The sequence below is a fragment of the Morone saxatilis genome, unplaced genomic scaffold (assembly GCF_004916995.1).
Source record: "Morone saxatilis isolate NCDOM2014 unplaced genomic scaffold, NCSU_SB_2.0 Contig15, whole genome shotgun sequence".
NCBI classification, from domain to species: Eukaryota; Metazoa; Chordata; class Actinopteri; family Moronidae; genus Morone; species Morone saxatilis.
This window is the reverse complement of record NW_023339707.1, coordinates 11438195-11458818: the sequence shown is the minus strand read 5'-3', so window position 1 is coordinate 11458818 and position 20624 is coordinate 11438195. Positions and strand designations below refer to the sequence as shown.

General features: G+C 45.5%; 1 protein-coding gene across 3 annotated transcripts in view; it reads left to right on the top strand.

Annotated features, from left to right (window-relative positions):
• rerea (arginine-glutamic acid dipeptide (RE) repeats a) overlaps positions 1-20624 on the top strand; it is a 115650-nt gene that overhangs the window by 30047 nt on the left and 64979 nt on the right. For all 3 annotated transcript variants that reach the window (XM_035656026.1, XM_035656025.1, XM_035656027.1), the window contains one exon: positions 15674-16184. In XM_035656026.1, coding sequence (XP_035511919.1) covers positions 15818-16184 — 367 coding nt within the window. In that variant the 5' untranslated portion in view covers positions 15674-15817. The remainder of the gene's footprint in view (positions 1-15673; positions 16185-20624) is intronic.

Genomic DNA, 20624 nt, shown 5'->3' with positions numbered 1-20624 from the left:
GTTGGGCTGAGGGGGGGTGTTCGTCTGTGCCTGTTGTTGAAAAGAGCAGGGGGGGGGTGGCTGGTGGGATGCATGTGGATGTGTGTGGAGGGGGGCAGCTTAGGATTTGAAAGCAGACTACAGTTATTTGTCTGAAAGGCAGCTTATCTAATGTTTTCCACTTATAGTAGAAAAGGGGGGAGGAGGGCTTGTTTACTTAACTCACTGTAAAATTGGTTATAGTAAGTCTTCATGTGACTCCAGTCAGAAGCTGAATCCGCAGGGTATGTGGCCACATAAGCACAAAGAAAGCTTCAGCCCTGACACAAGATTCAAATTGTTGAGGAGGGGAAGGGAAGAGGGGGGGGGGCAGTGATTGCCTTCAATCTCTGCCATATAAAAACAATCCCTTCCTGAAATCCTCCCCCTGCTGCTGCGTTTTTCACTCAACTATTACATGGACTCAGATGTTGCATCGCTAATTGTGAGGAGCTAATCTCCACCATGCCCCGGCTTCCTGTGGCATTTTTTTTGCCCCCCCCCCCACTCCTCCTCCTCCTCTCCTGCTAGCTGAGAAGTGACCCCTAGTTTAATGATTTGAGATGTGATTAATCCACTTGAGTGGGAAGACACTGCACGAGCTAATGTATCGCACAAGCGCCGCGGATAATGGATGGTTGTTGGAACATAAAGGACATTTGCTTCACGTTAAAATAAATAAATAAATAAATTGTTTGAACATTCGAGGCCCCGCTCGGTTTTAAAAGTCACGCGAATGTGAATATGGTGCATTATATAAGTCATGAGGTGCAATTATAGTTAAAATGTTAACAGTGGTTTCCTTCTTAGTGTCCCTGTGACTCACTACTCTGAACAACGCTGAGCTGTCAGTCCGTGCTCTCTAATCTTTGATTTAGATATCAGTAGTAGATGGAGTGTGAAGATTAGGCAGACAAACAAGACTTGCTTCCCTTTTATTGATGACGATCATGTGATGTGACTTCTCATGGGTTTCATTTGCGCCACCATATCGGCTGACAATATGGCGGTGTAAACAAGACGCCGCATTCCAGTCTTATGAGTGACACTGAGGCTTTTCTCTTTTTCTGGTCACTCACAAGAGCTTTTTTTTTTCTTTGGATACTTTCTTTTCCCTTGTTTGGTGGTAACTTACTCAGGAGAAGGTTAGCCCTTTCCTTTTATAAGTGTCTCTGAAATGGTAACCACTTGTGCGGCAGAAATGATTTTGTTTATGTGTGGTAAGCTGCAATCAAAGTCACCATCTCGGCCTCCAGTGTCATGTGGGAAAACTTGCATAGCTTGCCTTTCTGAACACATTTTGAAATGGCATGTTCCTCACTTCCCCCAGAGGTTATGATATCCATTTAGTTTCACTACTTGTGGATTGAATGAAAGAGGAAGTGGTCAGCCCTCTTAATGGAGTTGTACACAAGGGTACGAGTCGTTCTGCAGTGTGGGATTTGCATGGGAAAGAGAGCACCGAGGGTTTCACGGCGAGGCCGCTATCAGATGAGAACATAGCAGCCTAAATCTTAATTACGTACACGCCACCATACTGCTGTCGGTATCATTTCACATCATCTCCATTTGCAGTGCTTCATACTAATGTTTTGTAGGAAATTAAATCTGATGTGCAATTTGATCTGGGTCTGAGTCCGCAGTCTGTGTTGTTGATTCATGTAAACCAAGGGAAGCATAGTAGCGGTGTGAGTCACCCACCCCTTCACAAACACAAGTCTCACCGCTGACAAGGTACAGCGAGCTAGTAAACATTCAGCTCACATACGGGCGCGTGTATGAGTGTCACCTCTGAGGAATCTGAGGGGCGATATCCGGATCAAAGGGGCTGTTTCCGACCATACAGAGAGAGAGATGCTTCATAGAGTGAGGCTGTAACGGCTGTCTAGCTGCTCAGAGGCGGCTGAATGTTTGACAGGGCATTGGAAAAACGTTATTTAATCTGCTCGCATGATGGTCCTCACTGGGATTGCACCACGCTGTGTCTCTGCCACCTTTTTTCCCTCCCTGTGTCAGGATGATGGCAGTTTCTGGCTGCTAGAAAAACAGTCAGAGGTTGTCTGTGTTGGTTTTTTTTTGTTGTTGGTTTTTAACTGTATGATGTAATGTGTAAAGAATCAGAGAAACTGTTATTGATGCAATGTTGGCAGGCCTCTGTTTTTCTTTCTAATGAGTAAGTATGCTGGGGTCTTGATATCTTTTCCAATTGGGTAATAGTCTGAATGACTTAACTGTATTCCATTGCAATTACAAAGACATGAGCCAATTCTTATGATAATGAGCCACATAAATGAAGTCAGATGGCGTTGTTTGACCCATTATAAAACAAACAGTTTGTGAAATGCTGTTCAGATTATCGTAGGTGAATTACACCTCTGGCCCTTTTGGTTGTGTGACTGTTGTTTAACTGCATACATCTCCCAGCCACATAAAAGGTATCGCTCGCAGTTACCCTCCCACCTTTGACCCCGGCAATACAGAAACACGAGAGCCGCCTTGTCATAAAGCCAGGCGGGAAATCAATGAGGAGTCATGGCTTCCATACCATTGTTGGTGTCATTTCCATCCCCCTACACCAAAGCAGACTCATGGTTTTGAGAAGCGATGATAAATCTCTTCAGGTCTCGTCGATTCTTCAGACGGGTTTCATTTCTAAATGGAACGAGTCAGCTCGGCACTTCCTGACCTATTGTCCTTGCAGATAGTGGTTTACCAGTGACGCATTTAGAATACGCTAACCACTGATTGACATAGTACGCATGAAACAGTGCTAAGGAGGCAGTACCCTCTGGTGGGTGACTACTGAAATAGAGAGTGATGAAGGACTGGAGAGGTGCTTCGATTGTTCATAGAAAATTCCATCTAATTTGTTGTGTGCACAGAGGAAGGGCCGATATCTTTAATTAACATAAACCTCAGGAGCCAACGATGAGTGAGAAATTGGGATAATTGAAAATAGGCCCAGTCTCCTTTTCCCCCTCTCTCTGTCTGTACATCCTTAAAGCAGCTGAGCCCATCGGAGGGCACTTTCACACATGTTAAGTGGGGGGGACATCTGGCCTCGTTAATTCAGTGCATGGTCATAAAGTGGAATGGCGGTCCCCACAGGGGCCGCCTGCTCTGAGCACCGTCAGATGGAGCTTGTGTGTCCTCGCTGCCTCCTCGTCCTCCCTGTTGACTGTCCCTCTGACACCAGCCCTGACACTTGAACAAGAACGTCCTCACAATCCCACTGTGATTGCTTAAACACATATGCTGATGTCCGAGGGAGATAAAGTGGCAGTACGTAAATCTTCACGGGTCAGAAAATGTGTAACTGTGAGGCTGTAATGTGTGGTTTTGGTGACCGATCCTAATTTTCATGTACTAAATAAATACAAGCAAAGAAAATATAATGCTCTGTGGGAATTTAGCATTCGACTACACCGAAACAGCTATCCCCCCCACACCCCCCACCATATATTGGATATCGGTAGCCCGTGTCCATTAAATGTATGTGTTATGATGAGTGGGCTGTTAGTCTATATTCCAGTATCCACCTTACGTCCCTGCATCCTCAGGAATGGTAGCAAATAATCAAGTGACAGCAGCGGGGAGGCATTCATGCTGCGCATTCATTTCCTATTTTAGCAAGTAAACATTTAATGTGTTTAAATGTATTACAGCTTTATTTATGCATAGAATCTGCTGTTAAGTCTGAATTATACATTAGCCAATGAATAATGCATCAGTGCCATTCCTTAATGATTACTTGCCAGGCAGCGAATGGTAATATTTGCTGATAAATTTACCCATTGATCTTGCTTGTGTTCAACCAGCCTTGTAGAGATGATGTTTGCTCCATTTTGTGTTTAGGGAGGGGTTCTTTTTTTTTTTTTTTTTTGTCAAGGATGTAATCAAAAGCAAGCTAATTGTCTGGGTTTCTGAAGATGTCTTTTAAAAATGACAAGCAAGCCCCGAGGAATTAAAGCAAAATGGATACAATCTGAATTCTCCGAGCGTGTACTACTTAGTACTTTTAGTTATCCTTTTTTTTTTCCTCTTCTGACATCTCGCTATGGTTTGTGTTTACATACTGTTCTCTTCATGGCTGCTCCTACGATGAGTTATTCATCATTAGACCTCGACAGATCAATGTCCCATTACAGTTTTGTCTTTGTTGGCTCGTAGCCATTACACAACGAGTATGTTTGATGTAGAGTCTAGACGATGTCTGGTGAGTTTGTAATTTAGCCCATACTTGGTAAAGGTTGCCTTTTGATACTGCTTCTTTATTGGCGCTGGTCTCAACAGCCACACCGAGCCAGATTATTGGCACATTATCCGTATAATGCTCTGAGTATAGTATTGCCTAAGCCTTGAAGCAGAGCCCGTTATTGTGCAGATATATTGCTTGTCCACACAATGAGAAAATATTGACTTGTTGTCACTCACTCATTTGATTAGTTGTGCGAGTGATTCTGCTTTTCATTTGTCACCCTGGCAACGTAAATGGGAAAACACAGCAACAGCCTCTTTCTATCCAGTAATGAAGCACTGGAGCATTGCAGACTTATCACATCTGGAAAACCTCTCTCTAAGCAGGAATGAATGTCTTTATCACTCATGGTGTATCATTGGCACTTGTCAGCTCAGCTACTATCCACAAAAAGCCAACATTTGACAGCTTTTCTCACTGCAGAATGTGCAGCTGCGTGGGAGTGATGTACTCCAACAATTCCACTTTGATTTTACAGCTTAGTTGAGTGAGATATATCCGTATATTTACAGTGCAGGCGATTTACTCCACTTTCTTTTGTCTGTAAGAAGAGCGGCTTAGTCGGCTGCTGTGTATAAGCCAGGTCGTAACGAGTGCACCTTACATTTAACCCAACAGGATTCATCAGTGGCCTTGTTCTTCCAAAAATAATGAGGTAGAGACAGTAAGAGCTGCCCCAGGCTGCATGTAGGGAGATGATCTCTCTGAACCGGCAAATCAGTCCTGTTTTTTATGCTAAAAAGACAGGCTAATGACTATTCTTGATGTGTGTCAGTGCTTTAAGTTAACTAGCTTTAATTCACGGAAAGATCTAATGGGCTTGATTGTCAAGCTGAGTTGAGGCAGTCGGTGAGAGGCTTGTGCTCGGGTGGGGGGAGTGTAATTGTTTTAGCTGGCGGTGATTCTCTCTGGAAGGGATGACTGCACAATCCAGATATGTAAACCAGGAGAGACTGAAAGGCAGTATGCTGATACCTTGTCTGTTTCCTCTTGATCAGCCTAGCTTTTGAAATTAAATTTCTCGGCTCTGCCCAAACACTCTTTGCATTCAGCTTGGCAGCAATGGCTGATTTACAAACCGGTGTCTTAACTAAGCATTTCAAACATGTAAGTGGTATGTGGAAAACGAAAATCTTGAGGAAATCATTAACTGTGACGCCGTACCATAAAACAAAGCGAGGCAGAATTAAAGACAACAGATGCTCAAAGGGTTTGATTCTGCTTATTGGAGCATGACACTTATTTAGTGCAGCCGAGAATCTCCACGCGTTCATGGTAGACAATGCCGCTGTGTCTTGCCAGTGCCCTGCCAGTCATCTGTTCTCCAGAGGCATTCACAGTATTCATGTAATGTTCTTTGCATTAATCCAAACCTCACATTTCTTTGTTTGCTCGAGCCTGGTGTCGTTTCTGCACACTCGGAAGCAGGTTGCTTGTTTGCCTGCACGAGACAGCTTGTAATGTTTATCAGGCTATAGCAGAGTAGATTTCCACCTCTTATGTTTCATAAATAACAAAGCTGCTCAACCCTGTGCCAGTAAAAGAGGAAGGTTGCCATGATAAAGTGAGCTTTCTCTGTTGCTCTGATAAAGATCATCTTAAGGCCCACCAGGAAGCAATCCAGTTTGCAAACACACGGTTTTTGGGGTTAGTGTTTGAGTCAGCGTCGGGGCAAGACTGGACATCTGTCTCCTGGTGATCTATAACGCCCACAATCCCTCCCACAGACTGTCAGCCCTGGCACTCAAGCAGTACACCGGTTGCTGTAGTACACCCAGCCACCCACAACAGTGGCTTATCTCGCTAGCATAACAAACAACGGGCTAACAAAGAGGACAGAAAGCAATAGGACACACAGTAACAGAGGACCTTAAGGGCGCCTCGCCACCATAACTCCACTTCAAAATGGAGGCCTTTGTTCTGAGATTGTTGGAGAGGACATCATAGCGAGGTAGCAGCACATCTTTTCATCCTCAAACACACTCACTCCCACTCGTTCAGTCTGCTGTCGGTGAAGGAGATCCTCTGCCTGATAGGGCTTCAGAGAAAGGTATTCCTCTGGGACTGTTGTTGAGGGATTTCTACAGTTCTGCCCTGCACTGATTAAAGGAACACTTGTAGATAATCCTTTTAAAAATAGATCTTTGTTGTGGCAGTGGAGTGAGATGGGGGTGTGAGCGACAGGGGAAAAAGAGCCCCCAGATTTAGATTTTTAAATGGTTATCACCTTGGTATGATGGGCAGCTCTGTTAAGATAAATATTTAATGACAGGGTGGCTGAAATAGAGCTCTTACTGACTGCTGGTGAGAAATGGAGCTTCTATTTAGAGCCCATACAGTTCCATAAAGTCATGGCATTGGAGCAGCCCAAGGTTATTAGTGTGGTATGAGAGCAGTGTGTGTTTGTGGTGTGTCTGTGGGCTGCTGAGGAGTTCTCACTCTTTTCTTTGCTGCAGTGATATGAAGGAGAGAAATGCACTCAGTCTGTTATTGAGCATTCACTCATGAATCCTTGATGGATTACGGGCGTGTGTGTGTGTGTGTGAGAAAGCGCTGTTGTGGCAGCACTATACTTAACGCACGGCTGCGATACCATTCAGGCACACTTTACTATTTCCACAAGCAAAACAGCTGTATGTATTGCCCTTTACCACCGTAGTTTTGCTCCGTTTCATTTCACATGCTCCCTGCCCTCTGGGTTCTGGGTTTGATGTCATTCGTGTCATGCAAAATTGATTGCGAAGGATTGCATCAATGCCTGCTGCAATGAAGTTATCATAGTGTAAAGAGAGATTTCCCTGCATTGATTCTTTTAACTTTCACACTCTAGACCCTTCAAAATGATATCCGCTTTGCTTTTAGATTTTTTTTTTTCCTTTTTGTTAAGGTTATGAAGTGATGCCTGCATTAGGACTTGGATGTTACCGCACAGCTCATTTAAACACTGATCTAGGGCTCCGCTTGATTCATCCTGTTTACTCATTACATGATAGCTATGGCGAAAGCAATTACTTTCAGCTTTCAAGTACCTTGCTTTTGGTCACACTGCGGCTCTTATTCATTTCACCAGAGCTCCCAAGGCCCCGTGGCTTCCAATCAGTCCAGTGAGTGGCGTGCGCTAACATCTTGCCTCTTTGTGTAGGAAATAGGTGGGTAAACACAGCAGAGTCCTTGAAGCACTTCCCATCCCTGCTATTGGATTACCAGCTGCCTTTCCGGGTCTCATCTGCACAGATGAGTGCCAAGATCAATGGAGCTCTTAGTGCAAAGCTAATTCGATCAGGACTGGCTTTGCTACTGCTGATCAGAGATTATTTATTTTTTTACGTGAAACAAAAACTTAATCAAGTCAAGCCCATGTCCAATAGCCCGTATTTTCAGCCGCTCCAACTCCCATAGACATCAATTAGGAGGCATTTCATATTCATTATTGAATTGTTGGGCTGCCCTGCTGAGAAGAGGTGTGGGGATAGAAGTAGTGAACTGCTGCGTAAAGTGATCCGGCCAGTTTTGCTGAGTGTAGCAGGAAAGCTGCCTTTTCTCCAGCAGAGCAACTGGCATCATAAATAAGCTAAGAGCGTGTTTTTAGAGGGATGAGGTGTCTCCGGCTTTGACGGTGAGCAGAGAGAAAGGGTTGAAGGGCATATTGACCCGCTTGTTCTGGAAAGCGAAAAGCAGACTCCTCAGTGCCCCTTGTTCCCCATTAATTATTGTTTGATGCTAATAAAGGAGGGGGGATGGGGCATGTTATGAAACATAATTATTCATTGCAGCATTTCCCCTCGACGAGCCTTGTTCCCCCTCCCCTTGTGCTTGGTGAGGAAGCTGCCAGGGCTGTCAGTTGAGTACAGCAGGCAAAGATGTCCCCTCAGCCTTTTAAGGAGGGGACAGGAGGGAGCAGGGTGAAGGGCGCCATTTGCCCGAGTGATATATGAGGAGAGACAGCAATATATGTAAGGAGCTGCTGAAAGACAGATAGAAGGTCAAGGCACATTACACTCTGGCCATTTATTGGCCGAGCACGTAGTCTGACCTGGACTGCAAATACAGTTGCTCAGCAGCTATTTTTTTTTGTTTATATATGTGTGTGCGTGCTTGTAAGTGTGTGTGTCAATGGCCTACACATTTTAGATTGACACGTGTGGACACACATAGATGAATGCTGCACTGTAGTGAATATGCTCTCAGTGGCTTTTTATAAGCTTGCAGATGCAGTGGGAAGCTATTTTAACAAGACTGTAGCTCCACAAACCTGTCCTCCTAGATTTCTACTAAGCGACTAGAGCACCAGAGGCTGATTTCCTATGCATGAGCACAGCATATGGTGTGCTTAAACACAACGCAAGCATGGGATTAGTTAACAATTGCGTCTCATAACATTGTGGTAATTGAGTGCAGTATGAACGGTTACTCCAGCATTTTATACGTTTCTGCAGAGAAAATAATTTTTGTGATGTTCTCTATTTTTTAACAGAGTGTGTTATTGGCACAGGCTAGTAGCCGTATTTTCATCATCATTAATAGCCCTGTGACGATAGGAGAAGTCTGTGAGACTGCCGTAGTTTAGAGCCTAACATTAACATTCCAAGAATATCTGAGGCTTATTCACAGCAACTCAACCGCACAGCCAGCTGTGTTCACCTTTTGGTTTTAAAAAAAGACAACAGGCCTATAGTCAGCCTGAGCTATGTTGTGTCAGGTGGTATTTTTAATGTGCTATTGTTGTTGCACAGTAAAGGATGCAATGTGTAATACAATATATTTCAGTTGTGAGGTGTTTGGGAAGATGAAAAAGGCTTGTGTTTGCTAGAGGCATAGCACACTATCAGTCAGGGATCAAGTCTCCATTTCACACATGAACAGGCAGAGTTAATCTGTGGATCACTACTGTACACTGCGTAATATCCCACCTCTCATATTTTCCCAAAAGCCCATTGTTCTAGGCTCCTGCTGCTAGTGTTTGTGGGGAAAAAAAGTTACCTTTTGTAACTGATGTGTATTTTTAGGTTAAGATCGAAACTCTTAACTCTTAAAGCTTGTGGTGGAGGTAGTAAACCATGCAGGTCTGACTCCTTCAGACTCTTTAAAATTAATAGTATGTATTTTTAGTCTACCTATATATATATATATATGTGTGTGTGTGTGTGTGTTTCTGTGTGTGTGGGTGGCCTGTGTGTTTGTGGCCGGGTCCACTAAAATGCCGTTGCTGTAAGAGGCCCAGTCCCAGCCACTGCATGTTTTATGAGCTGTCCTCAGAGGATATGGGAGCACTGAGCTCAGATCCTGCTTGTTACAACAGAGTTTTCATCACTCCTGGGCACTTCCCTCTAGCTTTTTAAAAAAATGTCTTTTCTCTTTTTTTTTTGATGAGGTAGAGGAAACCCATCCAGAATTGGACAGTATCTTCAACACAGCCCTGTCTGTGACTATAGTCTAAGAAGTGTGGCTAGCTGCATGGAGGCCTCACACAGTCATGATTCATATTATTCTCCTCAGGCACACTGCAGAGGGTGCTTTCCCCTCTGCCTAGGATCACTGGCCTGCACGACTGAGATGGTGGATGACAAGGCTGAACGCTACACTGAATATTCCACTCCTCTAGTCACCTCCCCCGCTGACTGCTTTCTAAAGCCGTCCTTTTCCTTGAACAAACACATCTCCGACTGGAGAACGCTCAGTGACGGTGTCTATTTGCAGTGCTAACACATTGACTCGTGAGTTATGGCTCTGGTTGCGAGAATGCTGAAATTAGCATGGAGGGTAACAAAAAAGGGGGGATGTTACGCGCAGAAGATGGATCCTTTTGTTTTATTATTTTGCAATGGCAGTCAGTCGTGATGGTTGGTGGTTAGAGGAGAAGCGTTTGCATATGAAATAATAGCCCTTCCTAATTAGAGGTAGTACCATCCTGTGGTATCTAGAGGTGGAGGTGTTTTTTGGTTCGGGTCATTGTAAGACGTTGAATGGAGGGATTGCCCCCACCCCCTCCCGACCATCTGCTCGAGGATAGAGAAGAGTTTGCCTCCACATAGCTAAATAATTTAGGCGGAAAATGGTCTTGTGTACTGACCTAATGGCTTTGTTTTTGGGAGCTGCTCTTGAAGACATCCTTCGGTGCCCCCGCTGGCCCGTGCTGTCACTCTGAAACCTCAGAGCTGTCTTATCTGTCACTCTAATCTATTTATGTTAGTTTTTCCTCTGTGTTGGCACGTCGCTCTGTGTGACATAGTGATTAGAGTAGCTGGAGGATGTAGGGCAGCTGTATGAATACATTTCCTCCTCTCTCACATTCATTTAGACTACCAGTTGGAGTTGAACTGACGGAGAGGATCGTTAAGCTGATAGGCAGATCTGGGAGGAAGAGCGGGGATATTTGATTGCAGAATATCAGTGGAAGTGGTACATGATTGAGTGCTCAAATATTAAAATCTCAAGAGTCCTTTCATTCGAACAGAAGACAAAATCACTGTTGGGTTTTTTTTCCTTTGCCAATAAATCTCTTTTTACTATATATCTGATTGAGAAAATGTCATGTAACTCATTTTCTCCTCCCCCCGTTAGAGCTCTGTTCCATTTTATAGAGATAAATGTTTGAACATGCATATGGGACACAGATATTTTTTTAGTACAACTCAGGCTTGAATGTGTCCCCAGTGCGTATTTGTACCTCTTCTGACCCCAGCTTTACCTTTGGGTAAATTTCCATTCCAACAGCATAATTCACCAAAAAATTTAATTGTCAGTGCCTCTCCAGAGGTGAAAGACACTAGATAATCCTTTCGAATCAGGCACTTTATTCACACTGCAAAAAAAAAAAAAAAAAAAAAAAAAAAAAACAGCCCACAGATTTACAGGGAAACTCAATTAAGAGCCACATTCATGATAGCGCTATCCACCGCCACGTACCTCACCTTCTCCTGCTTCTCTTATCAGCGACACATTGGGAAAGGTCCTTTACTGGCCTCCTCACGATTACATTTCTCAAGAGGGCTTCATTTGGTGGAAAGGGGAAGGGTGACGGTGGACAACCCTGGCATTTCCCTTAGGAGTCGTCTCTAAACATGATGCCTCGTGAGGCAGTCAGAGCTGCTGAAATGGCCTTCAGCTTTTCTCCAGCCAGACAAACGTGGCGGACTGAGAGGTACTGTGTCTTGAAGTAGCTGGTATTAGGCTGCGAAATGAAGTCTTGCTCACAGACCCTGTAGATAATGGACATCCTGGGTTGTGGAGTGACCCCCTCAGGGCCATGTGGAGCTCTTGCAGAGTGCACACAAACGGGGGACTAGAGTAGGATTTAGCCTTCTTTAAGGGATGGAGTAGAGGCTTAGGCCCTGTGGAGCACACAATCTGATCCTTCTGTCTGGGGTTGAAAGTACCTGTGAACTGCTGGACAGAGAATATGTTTGACTTAGTGGATATCGGTTTATATTACAGAAAGAAAGTAATGGATGCTATTGTTAGCCCGGGGAGATTTTGTAAATTGTCTTGATCTTTTTAGACAGTGATAGTTTATTGTTGCACACAGTGTCATTGTGCATGAGAATCTGCAGTGGTTTGCCATGTGAGTCTCTAGGCAGGTTTAAATGTTGATGTTGGAAAGCCCCAAGCTATCTTTTCTCGAGCATTGGCTTTTACCTACTAAACTAACCCCGGATGCCGGCTAAAAATAGAGCCTTTGTGAGCACAGCTTTAACAGAGGGAGAAAAGATGTGGTTATTCATCAGCGAATTGAAAAACAAGTGGAGCAGACAAGTGTCTTTGCCCTGCCAATGTGAACTAAAACAGAGAGGGCTGCGGAGAATAAAACAAGCCATGATTGCACCAGGTAAGACAAAGCAGGCAGGGTGCAGAGACCACAGAGAATCTCTTATGAAGTGGCCTACCCCTTGCCTCCAGCTGAGCCTTTCATTGTGCTGTTGTTTCTATGGGGCTTGGATGGCAGCTTAGATTAGATGGCACTGAGTAATGGATTGGAGCTGACGAAAACCTGCTGCAGCTCAACATCACCACAGCTAGGATCCTTGCACTGCTGAGGATCTGGCTGGTTTATTCGGATCAATTTGAGTTGCCCTCATTGTTAATAACCCTGTGTATATTCATGCTAACATTGTTCTCCTCTAATCTGTATTCATGCGAGTATTTCATTCAATCCCTTTGCAAAGCCGGTCCTAAATCCTTGCCAATCACATTTTGCTACTTCATAATTCTCCAATTGAATATGCCATGAATGACTTTTCAGTCTCTCTCCCAAAACTGAGTGGATCACTGTGCTGGTTATATTGTTGGTAGATTCTGTTTTGCATGTAAATGTAGAATTGTGTAGTTGTTATTTCTTCCATAAAGTGCTGTGTGAATAAGTGTCCAGTTTTTTGCAAATTCATAATCCAAGATAATCAATTACTAAAATTTGGCGGGATTAAAAAGAAACCCTACAGCTGTGTAGGTACTCAAGCGAAGCGTGATAATTTGGATGTTTATCCTTAGACAGGTTTTGATTAAAACTACAGAGATGAGCATGGATTTGGGTAAATGTGGGAGTGATTGGAATGAATAAAACATGGTTTTTTAAAAGGCTGTTCGGCAGAGAGAGGGAGGGAGAACGAGAAAAAAAAAGCTGTTTAGTAACACAAACCTGCTGTGTGGCCATTGTAGGGGATGATGTGTTAATCGAGCCACAAACTGTGTGGTTTTTCAGGCCAGAGGTCTCATTTAAACAGGCACGGAAAAGAGAAATGTATTTGAGCAGGGCCCTGCTGGCTGCTAGCCCTTGACTCCATTGCAGTAATGTAAATGGTGGATTAGGTGACGTTGGCTGGGACCCCCTCAACCCCTCTCCAGCCACTGACCCTGCCTTCTCTTTTCCATTAAGACAGCTGGTATCTTTCAAAGGGTCCTGGCCCAGTGATTGATGTGTAATAGCTCCAAGCCTCACCTGCCCCCTCACAGTGTTATTCATCGGCCAGGCAGTCAGTGCTGCTTTCTACTAAGCACTTTGTTTCCCCGGTAGTGGGTGGAGAGCCCTCTCTCCCTCGCCTTCTCTCTGTCTCTCTTTCTCTTTTTCATTCTCTTCCCTGTCAGCCATCAATACATTATGACTTCTTTTTTTTTTGCCACAGTGTTACTACTTCACTTCACTCTGACTCGCTCCTTTTTACTCGCTCAATTTGTTCGACTTCAAATGGCCCTTTTATCTGCATCGAACTGCAGCTACTTATGTGCTACAAATGAACTATAGACATATTGTAAATTATCTAGTAAAGGTTTTGACACAACTAAACATCATCAACTATCTATGAGCATACGTCTGTATGAAGATTTTATTTATTTATTTTTTTTGCTCTGAGGGTTAATGGATACAATTATGTTAACGTCAGCAAGGTAATTGGACATACAGAATTTGGAATGAGGCAGTTGTGCAAAGTGTATCCAGATGCAAGCTAATAGCACCTAGATTTTAAAGATACTTATAGAGGCTTATAGCAGCCCACAACATCAAAGGAGACTGGGCCAGCCCTCCATTTGCAACAGTTCATGGTCCTCGTTGGTTTCAGTGGAAGAGGCTTATGTTACTGATTAGAGGAGAGAAGAGGTGCTTAGCTCATACACAGATTCTGGCAGCTCCCAGGATTAGAGCTGTGCTATCAAATGGTACCTTCATCAATGTTTTCATGTTTCTCACACCTCCAAGACATGCTGCTGGATATTGACACAGGAGGGGGCACAGTATGTATTTTGGCACACCAATGGAGGTGTGTATCCGCGGTGGGTGTGTGTGTCCTTTGCACGCACATGCGCGTTAGAGCGCTCCTGAGTCCTCGCGTCCTACGTGTGCACTAATGTGCTCTTGTGTGTATATGCTGGCAGCCCAGTGGTCGCCGTGGTAACTCATCATTAGGTGATTAATGGGGCTGTGACGAGGCTGCGGTTTAATCAGGCCCGGTGTTTGTGTTGAAGCCGACGACAAGAGCAGCTGCCCTGTCAGTTGGTGTCTGCTCACGAGATGACAGCACCCGCTGCTGAGGAGCGCCGTTGTCAAACGCGCTTCATTGTGTGTGTGTGTCGTTGGGTCTGTGTGTGTGTGTGTGTGTGTGTCTGTGGCTGCCAAAAACCTTTCCTCCACCTTCCTTTTTCTTTCTATTCTTCACCTCACATTCTTTTTAGCTCTCCCAATAAACCCACGTCCACTTGCAGACATGCTGTATAATTTTCCCTCGAAGCTGGGTCTGCTTTACCTGGCTCAATCTCTACCCCCTCCCTCCTTTTTTTCACTCTCCCACCCTGCTATCACAACCATGGTAACGCGGGTGCTGATTGCCTGGTCTGATCCCTCTGGGGGCTGTAATAACTATTTCTAGTTAATTTGTTGCGGTGGGGGCGGAGGGGGCAAACACTGGCAGTAAATGAGAAGCCTCCTTTGTAGGCGCAGTGTGTAGGGAGTGTAGCGCAGACAGCGTGCCGCTTCAGCTTTGCCCACTCCACTGTTTATGGAGGATTTCATTATGGCATGAGAAAGTGGTAGCTGAGTTTCTTTTTGAGTGAACCACTATAGCTGAAAATGGCAGTGGACAGGGCATGGCAAATGACTGGCTCAGCCTCTCTCCTCTCCCTTTCCTTACCCAGTGGATTGCTGTGTTCTTCCCTCCAGAGCTGTCACTTCACATTAGCACAGTGGTGACTGTCAGCCAGGGCAGAGGGGGTTGGGGAGGGGGGGTGCAGTCCAGTGTACACACACACACACGCACACAACTGCACACAGATGAGTAAAATTGAGCCTGGTGTCATCACAGATGGTCTGCAGAGAAGCTAGCCAGTTAACTCTGTCATTGAGCTTCATGATGCTGTGTCTCTCCCGTGGCATTGCAAAAGACAAGCAGCGTCTTGTGCCGAAAAACCCCTCGACATTTTATCTCTGAGGAATTCTCTTGGCTGCATGCCTCATCCTCAGTGCAGAGCTACCTTTTTATGCTTATTCAGTTACGACTTCCCTTTAGCTTATTGTGTTACAAATACTGTGCATGCAGCCCTCGTCTTTCTATTTTCTCACTCTTTTTTTCCCCCATTCTGTTACCCTTTAATAACTCTGTTTTACTGCCTCTCTGTAAGAATGGAAATATGCTTGAGCAGGAAGCTAGAAGGTTCTGTTCTTTGATAAAGCTACTCAGTGCTCTCCAGAGTATACATGGTAGTGGAGGGGAGTGCCAACAATTACTGTGATGTTGAGAAGAGTCAGCACAGCTGCCTGATCTCCAGGAACTAATCTTCTTTTTCTCACCCACAATAGATACTCTCAAGCACAAAACAACCCTTTGTACTTAGAAAATGTAGGTCCTGCACTGTAAGGATAATGACTATTGACATAGGGTTATGCTAATTGTCCTTTTCCTCTCCTGTCCACAGCTTTTCTGAAACACTGGGGTTGTTGGTGTGGCCAAATTTTCCCTGGATTTGACTGGTAAATTCAGAAGACTGAAGCCCAGGCTCACAGTCTACCTTTCACGGAGGCCCAGCCGTGAGAGGACTGAGGAAGGCACGTGGCGGATCATGACGGCCGACAAAGAGAAGGAGAGGGAGAAAGAGCGGGACAGAGACAGAGACAGGGACCGGGACAAGAGAGAGGCCGGCAAGTCCCGACGGCAGGACGGGGACCGGGGCGACCGCGAGAGCGAGAGCTCCAGGCCCCGACGCAGCTGTACGCTGGAGGGCGGGGCCAAGAACTATGCAGAGAGCGAACACAGCGAGGACGAGGACAACGACAATGGCAGCACAGGTGGAGGCAGCGGCACGGCCGAGGAGGCCGGCAAAAAGGGCAAGAAGAAGACGCCTAAGAAGAAGTCTCGCTACGAGCGAACAGAGAACGGAGAAATCACGTCCTTCATAACGGAAGACGATGTTGTTTACAGACCCGGAGGTAAGTCCTACTCATGGCTAATGTAATTGTGTCAATCTCCATTATTCAGTTTTTCTAGTTTAAGTATAATCACAAGCCCACCTTCTTGGTCATCACACGCTCATTTACCTATATCCCACTTTAAACGAATAAGCTTGTAAGGAATTAAGACACATTTGCCACCGAGCTAAGCTACTAAGGGATTGCCGATTCTCCAAAGTAGCAACTCCCTAACAGCAGAAGTACTCCCTTAGCCGAGAGGCCCGATGCATCATACAATCAATTCCAAGTTGACACACTTTGTGCTTTGTCTTGGGGAAGTCAATAAAGCAAAGTGGTGCTTCACTAGATGATGTGATGGTGACGACAGCGATGATAATGATTCCATCCAAACACCATCTGACTTACTGAACGTATGCTATCTCCTTTAGGGCCAAAAGGTACTCTAGTTTCCCGGAGAGGTGTTTGAGCTGTGGTACAATGTCTTTATTGCGTCGGATGAATGAGGCTAAAAAGGGAACCAACCTTTACCGCAGCTGTAAACATGGCCTCTATTTCACCCACTGTTTATAAATTGGTTGTATTAGAGGGGGGGAATGTCAGCACTCGCTGTCGGAAGGAAGCCAGGTTAGCTAGCCGTGTGTGTGTGTGTGTAGTCTGCTCTGGCTCAGCTACTGTCTCAGTGCTCTCTGCATTGCAACTAAATCATTGCCGCCATGTCTTTTCGTTTATCTAGCAGCTAGCAAAAGGTCAAGTAGTGGGGGGGTGAGTGGAGGAGGCACATTGCTTGGGGACTTAATGGGAAGATGTAGGAAATTACAGCCAGTGTTAGGTTATCTTCTTCTACCTACTGATACACACAGCCAACACTCAGCCCTCCTTTTTTCTTTTCAACTACTAAAAAGACCACTTCAAGTAGCCGCAGTAAAACAGCCAGACCTCCCCATCCTACAGTTTCCGTCTAGCTGCATAATCTTGTTGGCTAAATTATCTCTGCGCTGGTATCAGTGGAGGTCCTCAAGCAGGCAATCACACTGAACCAAATCCTTGTTGTTGTTCACTCTCTATTTCTGTCTCTCTAATGCTCTGCAACAGACTCCATTGAAGCCTTTTTTGCTCCGCATTTCATGTTTAATAGAGAGAGCACCGGAGCTTTGTCTCATAGTTAACCATGCGGAGAGGGGAGGGGGGAGTAGAGAGGAAGAAAGGGGGGTAAAAAAAACCAAAACGGAAGCAGTCAGTCACATCAATGAAACATTCAAAAGGCATATAAACAAAGTCGACCGTCTCAGTGGATTAGACCCGCCGAATATTTATATTTCCACATCCGAGCGAACAGCACGGCCAGTGTCTGGTTGAAGGGGAATATTTATATTTCCTGTCTTCTCCTTGAGTTTGACAGGTCTAAAGCAGCCCGGGTGTCACAACCTGCTCCCACCACATAGACTGGAGCGGTTAGATTGGTTTGGATTAGGGATGAGCCAGGATTCGGCAGTGGTGGCCCCAGCACCGGTACACTAGTTTGTAATTTACCTCCCATTGTCAACAAGGAAGATCCTCCACCTCAGCAACTGACCTCCTGCTGTCTCCTCTGCTTATTGTTCAAGTGATAAGCCCTGTGAGTGTGTGTGTGTGTGTGTGTGTGTGTGTGTGTGTGTGTTCCTCCTGCTTGGTCATTGGTAGCAGCCTTCTTGCAATCAGATTTGATGTGTGCAGCTTAGGCAGGCACAAAGCCTGCAATGGATTATGCTTTACTAAATGTTAAATCCCTTTATAGCCGTCTAGTGACACACAATATGTAAAACTGACCACCCTCGGAGAGGGATTTGCACCACCCCAGACATGTGGAGAGGAAAGAAGTTGGTGTTGGAGAGCAGTGCAGAAACCCCCAAAAATGATGAACCAAAATACTGTTTTGATTGCTTTTGTCACAGGGAGCTTTTGAAATCACACAGACCCATGTCATCACATAAGAAATAACAGGTAAGCTAGTATTGAAACCGTCTGCACACTCCCAATCTCCAGCAAACCTCCAATCTCTCTGCTTAGCTTTTCTATCCCTCGAAGATGGGTTCAGGCGGCTTAGTGCACATCGATTGGATGGGGAAGGGTGGAAGGAGAAGTGCAACGGGCCAATAGGTGGGCCTGCAGCTAAAGCTAGCTCCGCTGCTATTTAAAAAGGATGCAGCAGTGGGTTTGTGGCGGTGGCCGGGGGACTGTGTCCTGGGCCGTTTCTATGGTCGGCTGCTGGGGCGAACAAGCCAGTGCAGTCCAAGCAGACATACCAAATCGATCTGTGCCCTGTGGCTGAGCTCTCACCACTTCCCCTGGCCTGGCCAGACACCTCCAGAGCCTGTTCTCTACACCCGTCCACCCCCCACCCCAGATTATAGATCCTCTCTCTGGAGATTATACACACTGCTATGGGGGGATCAATAGGAGACACCCTAGAAGCTCGGACACACACACAAAACATGTCAGTGCGCACACATACACAGCATGCTGATAACCAGTATTTGTGCTCTCTCACAAGTGTACTGTAACGCATATACAGGCACACACTAACACATACAAGGCATTCTTTTAACAGTCATAGACACGGTCCCTATCTCTGACAAGCACACTCCTGCGACACACACAAGCTCAGCCAAATGCACACACATAGTACTATTTACATTGCTCATCCCTTCTCTCCCCTGCAGCAGGAGTCTGCCTGGTGCTGCAGGCGGCTGGCTGCCATCGCATGTCTCCTTCCTTCCTAACTGACTGGCTGGCTGGTCTGTTTAAAATGGAGAGAGCTAATGGAAACCACCTGCCCCCCCCACCACCACCACCACGCCTTACTTCATCGGTTTATGTCAAACAACATGGCTGCCACAGCCACCCCACTGACTTTCAGGGCGATAAAGACTACACTTGATTAACTCTAGCAGTCTTTTCTTAGAAGAATAGGTTTGTGGGGTGAGTGCAGTGTATAATACAGAGAGATTGCTGGCTTGTCTAAAAAAAAAGCACCTTGTGAGTGTGTTGGGGGAGTTGTTGATGTGGACAGCTGGCGCTTCTTGCCGCAGCCGCCACAGAACCCTGGGGAGTGAGTGTGTGTCACTGTGTATGTGTCATGTGTGCACACACAGTAAGCTGTACAGCAGGAGTATGTCTGACACACACATGTAGAGCTGATTAACCAGCGCTCCCTCCCCTCCCTTTTTTAAACTCAAGACCAACTGTTGTCAGTCAAACAAAGCTGCCGTGTGGGCTTAAGTTTTTCTTTTCTTTTTTCTTGTAATTTTGTAATTGTGTAAAATATAAGGCCGTCTCACCAAAGCAAATGTAGGGGATTAGCTGCTCCTTTGCAGTTGCTCATACACCAAACCTTTAGTTATTGTTAGTCAAACCCTGAACTTGATTTAGTAGTTCAAGTTAGTTTGAGGTACCTTCCATAGAATTAGATCATCTACATAAATTTGCACTGCCGATCATTTTGTGCAACTTCAGAGCCCTTTTTTAAGACATATTTAATTCATAGTAAAATAAAATATACTTCATAAGTACACAACATATCTGAATTCTGTTCTTAGTATGGTTCCCTTTGAGATGCCAGTAAAATGTGCTCCAGTAAGTGTTGGATTGGTTATTCTAGAGCCAAGACACCGTAGGCTAGAGCTCGATTAGCATCGCACATCCCCTCCGCTATAAAGGCTAGCTGTTTCCAGTCAAACTAACATGAGGGACAAGCCCTTGGAGTCATCTCATATTGAAACATAGCAGTGTGAATCTGTAGCCTGTCGCTAACTGAACGGATCTATTTTTAAAAAACCCTCTCTTCTCTCCCATCGCTCCCCACGCTAGAGACTCTGGGAAAAGGGCTTTTTAGTGAAATCCAACCACCTGCCGACCGCTAAATGAGAAAGCGTGGGCTAGCCGAGAGGGAAAGGAGAGGAGGAGGAGGAGAAGGGGGGGGGGGGTTGTCAAAGAGCCTCTGTTCTCCCCCAGGAGCTCAGTCAGCTGTAGGCCTGCCCTATTGTAGAGCACTGATGGTATCGCTTGCCAGGTATTTCCCACTGCTTTTCCAGTGAGAAGAAGGAAGAGTTGTTGGGCTAGTGGATGAGGAGAGAGGAAAGAAAGTTGAGGAAGAAACAAGCGTCCGTGCGCCTCCAGGGCTCGACCGCCTGCTACGCCGACCCCGCTGGGACCGGCCCAGCAGGAAGTGGCACAAGGCAGCCTTGGTCATCAGCTGGTCAGGGGCGCTGCGGTCGGTGGCGGATCAGTAATAACACCAGTCGCCCTCTTCCTCCCAACCTCTCTGTCTTCCTTGGCCCTCTAGTCCCCTCACACCCCCATGGTTCCATTATTGCATTCCTTGTGCTATTTAATTTTAGGATCAGTACACTCAAGGGGGGTAGCTTTTGCTAAAGCCGCGCACTACTCCGCCGTGTGTGTATGTATGTGTGTTTGTGAAAG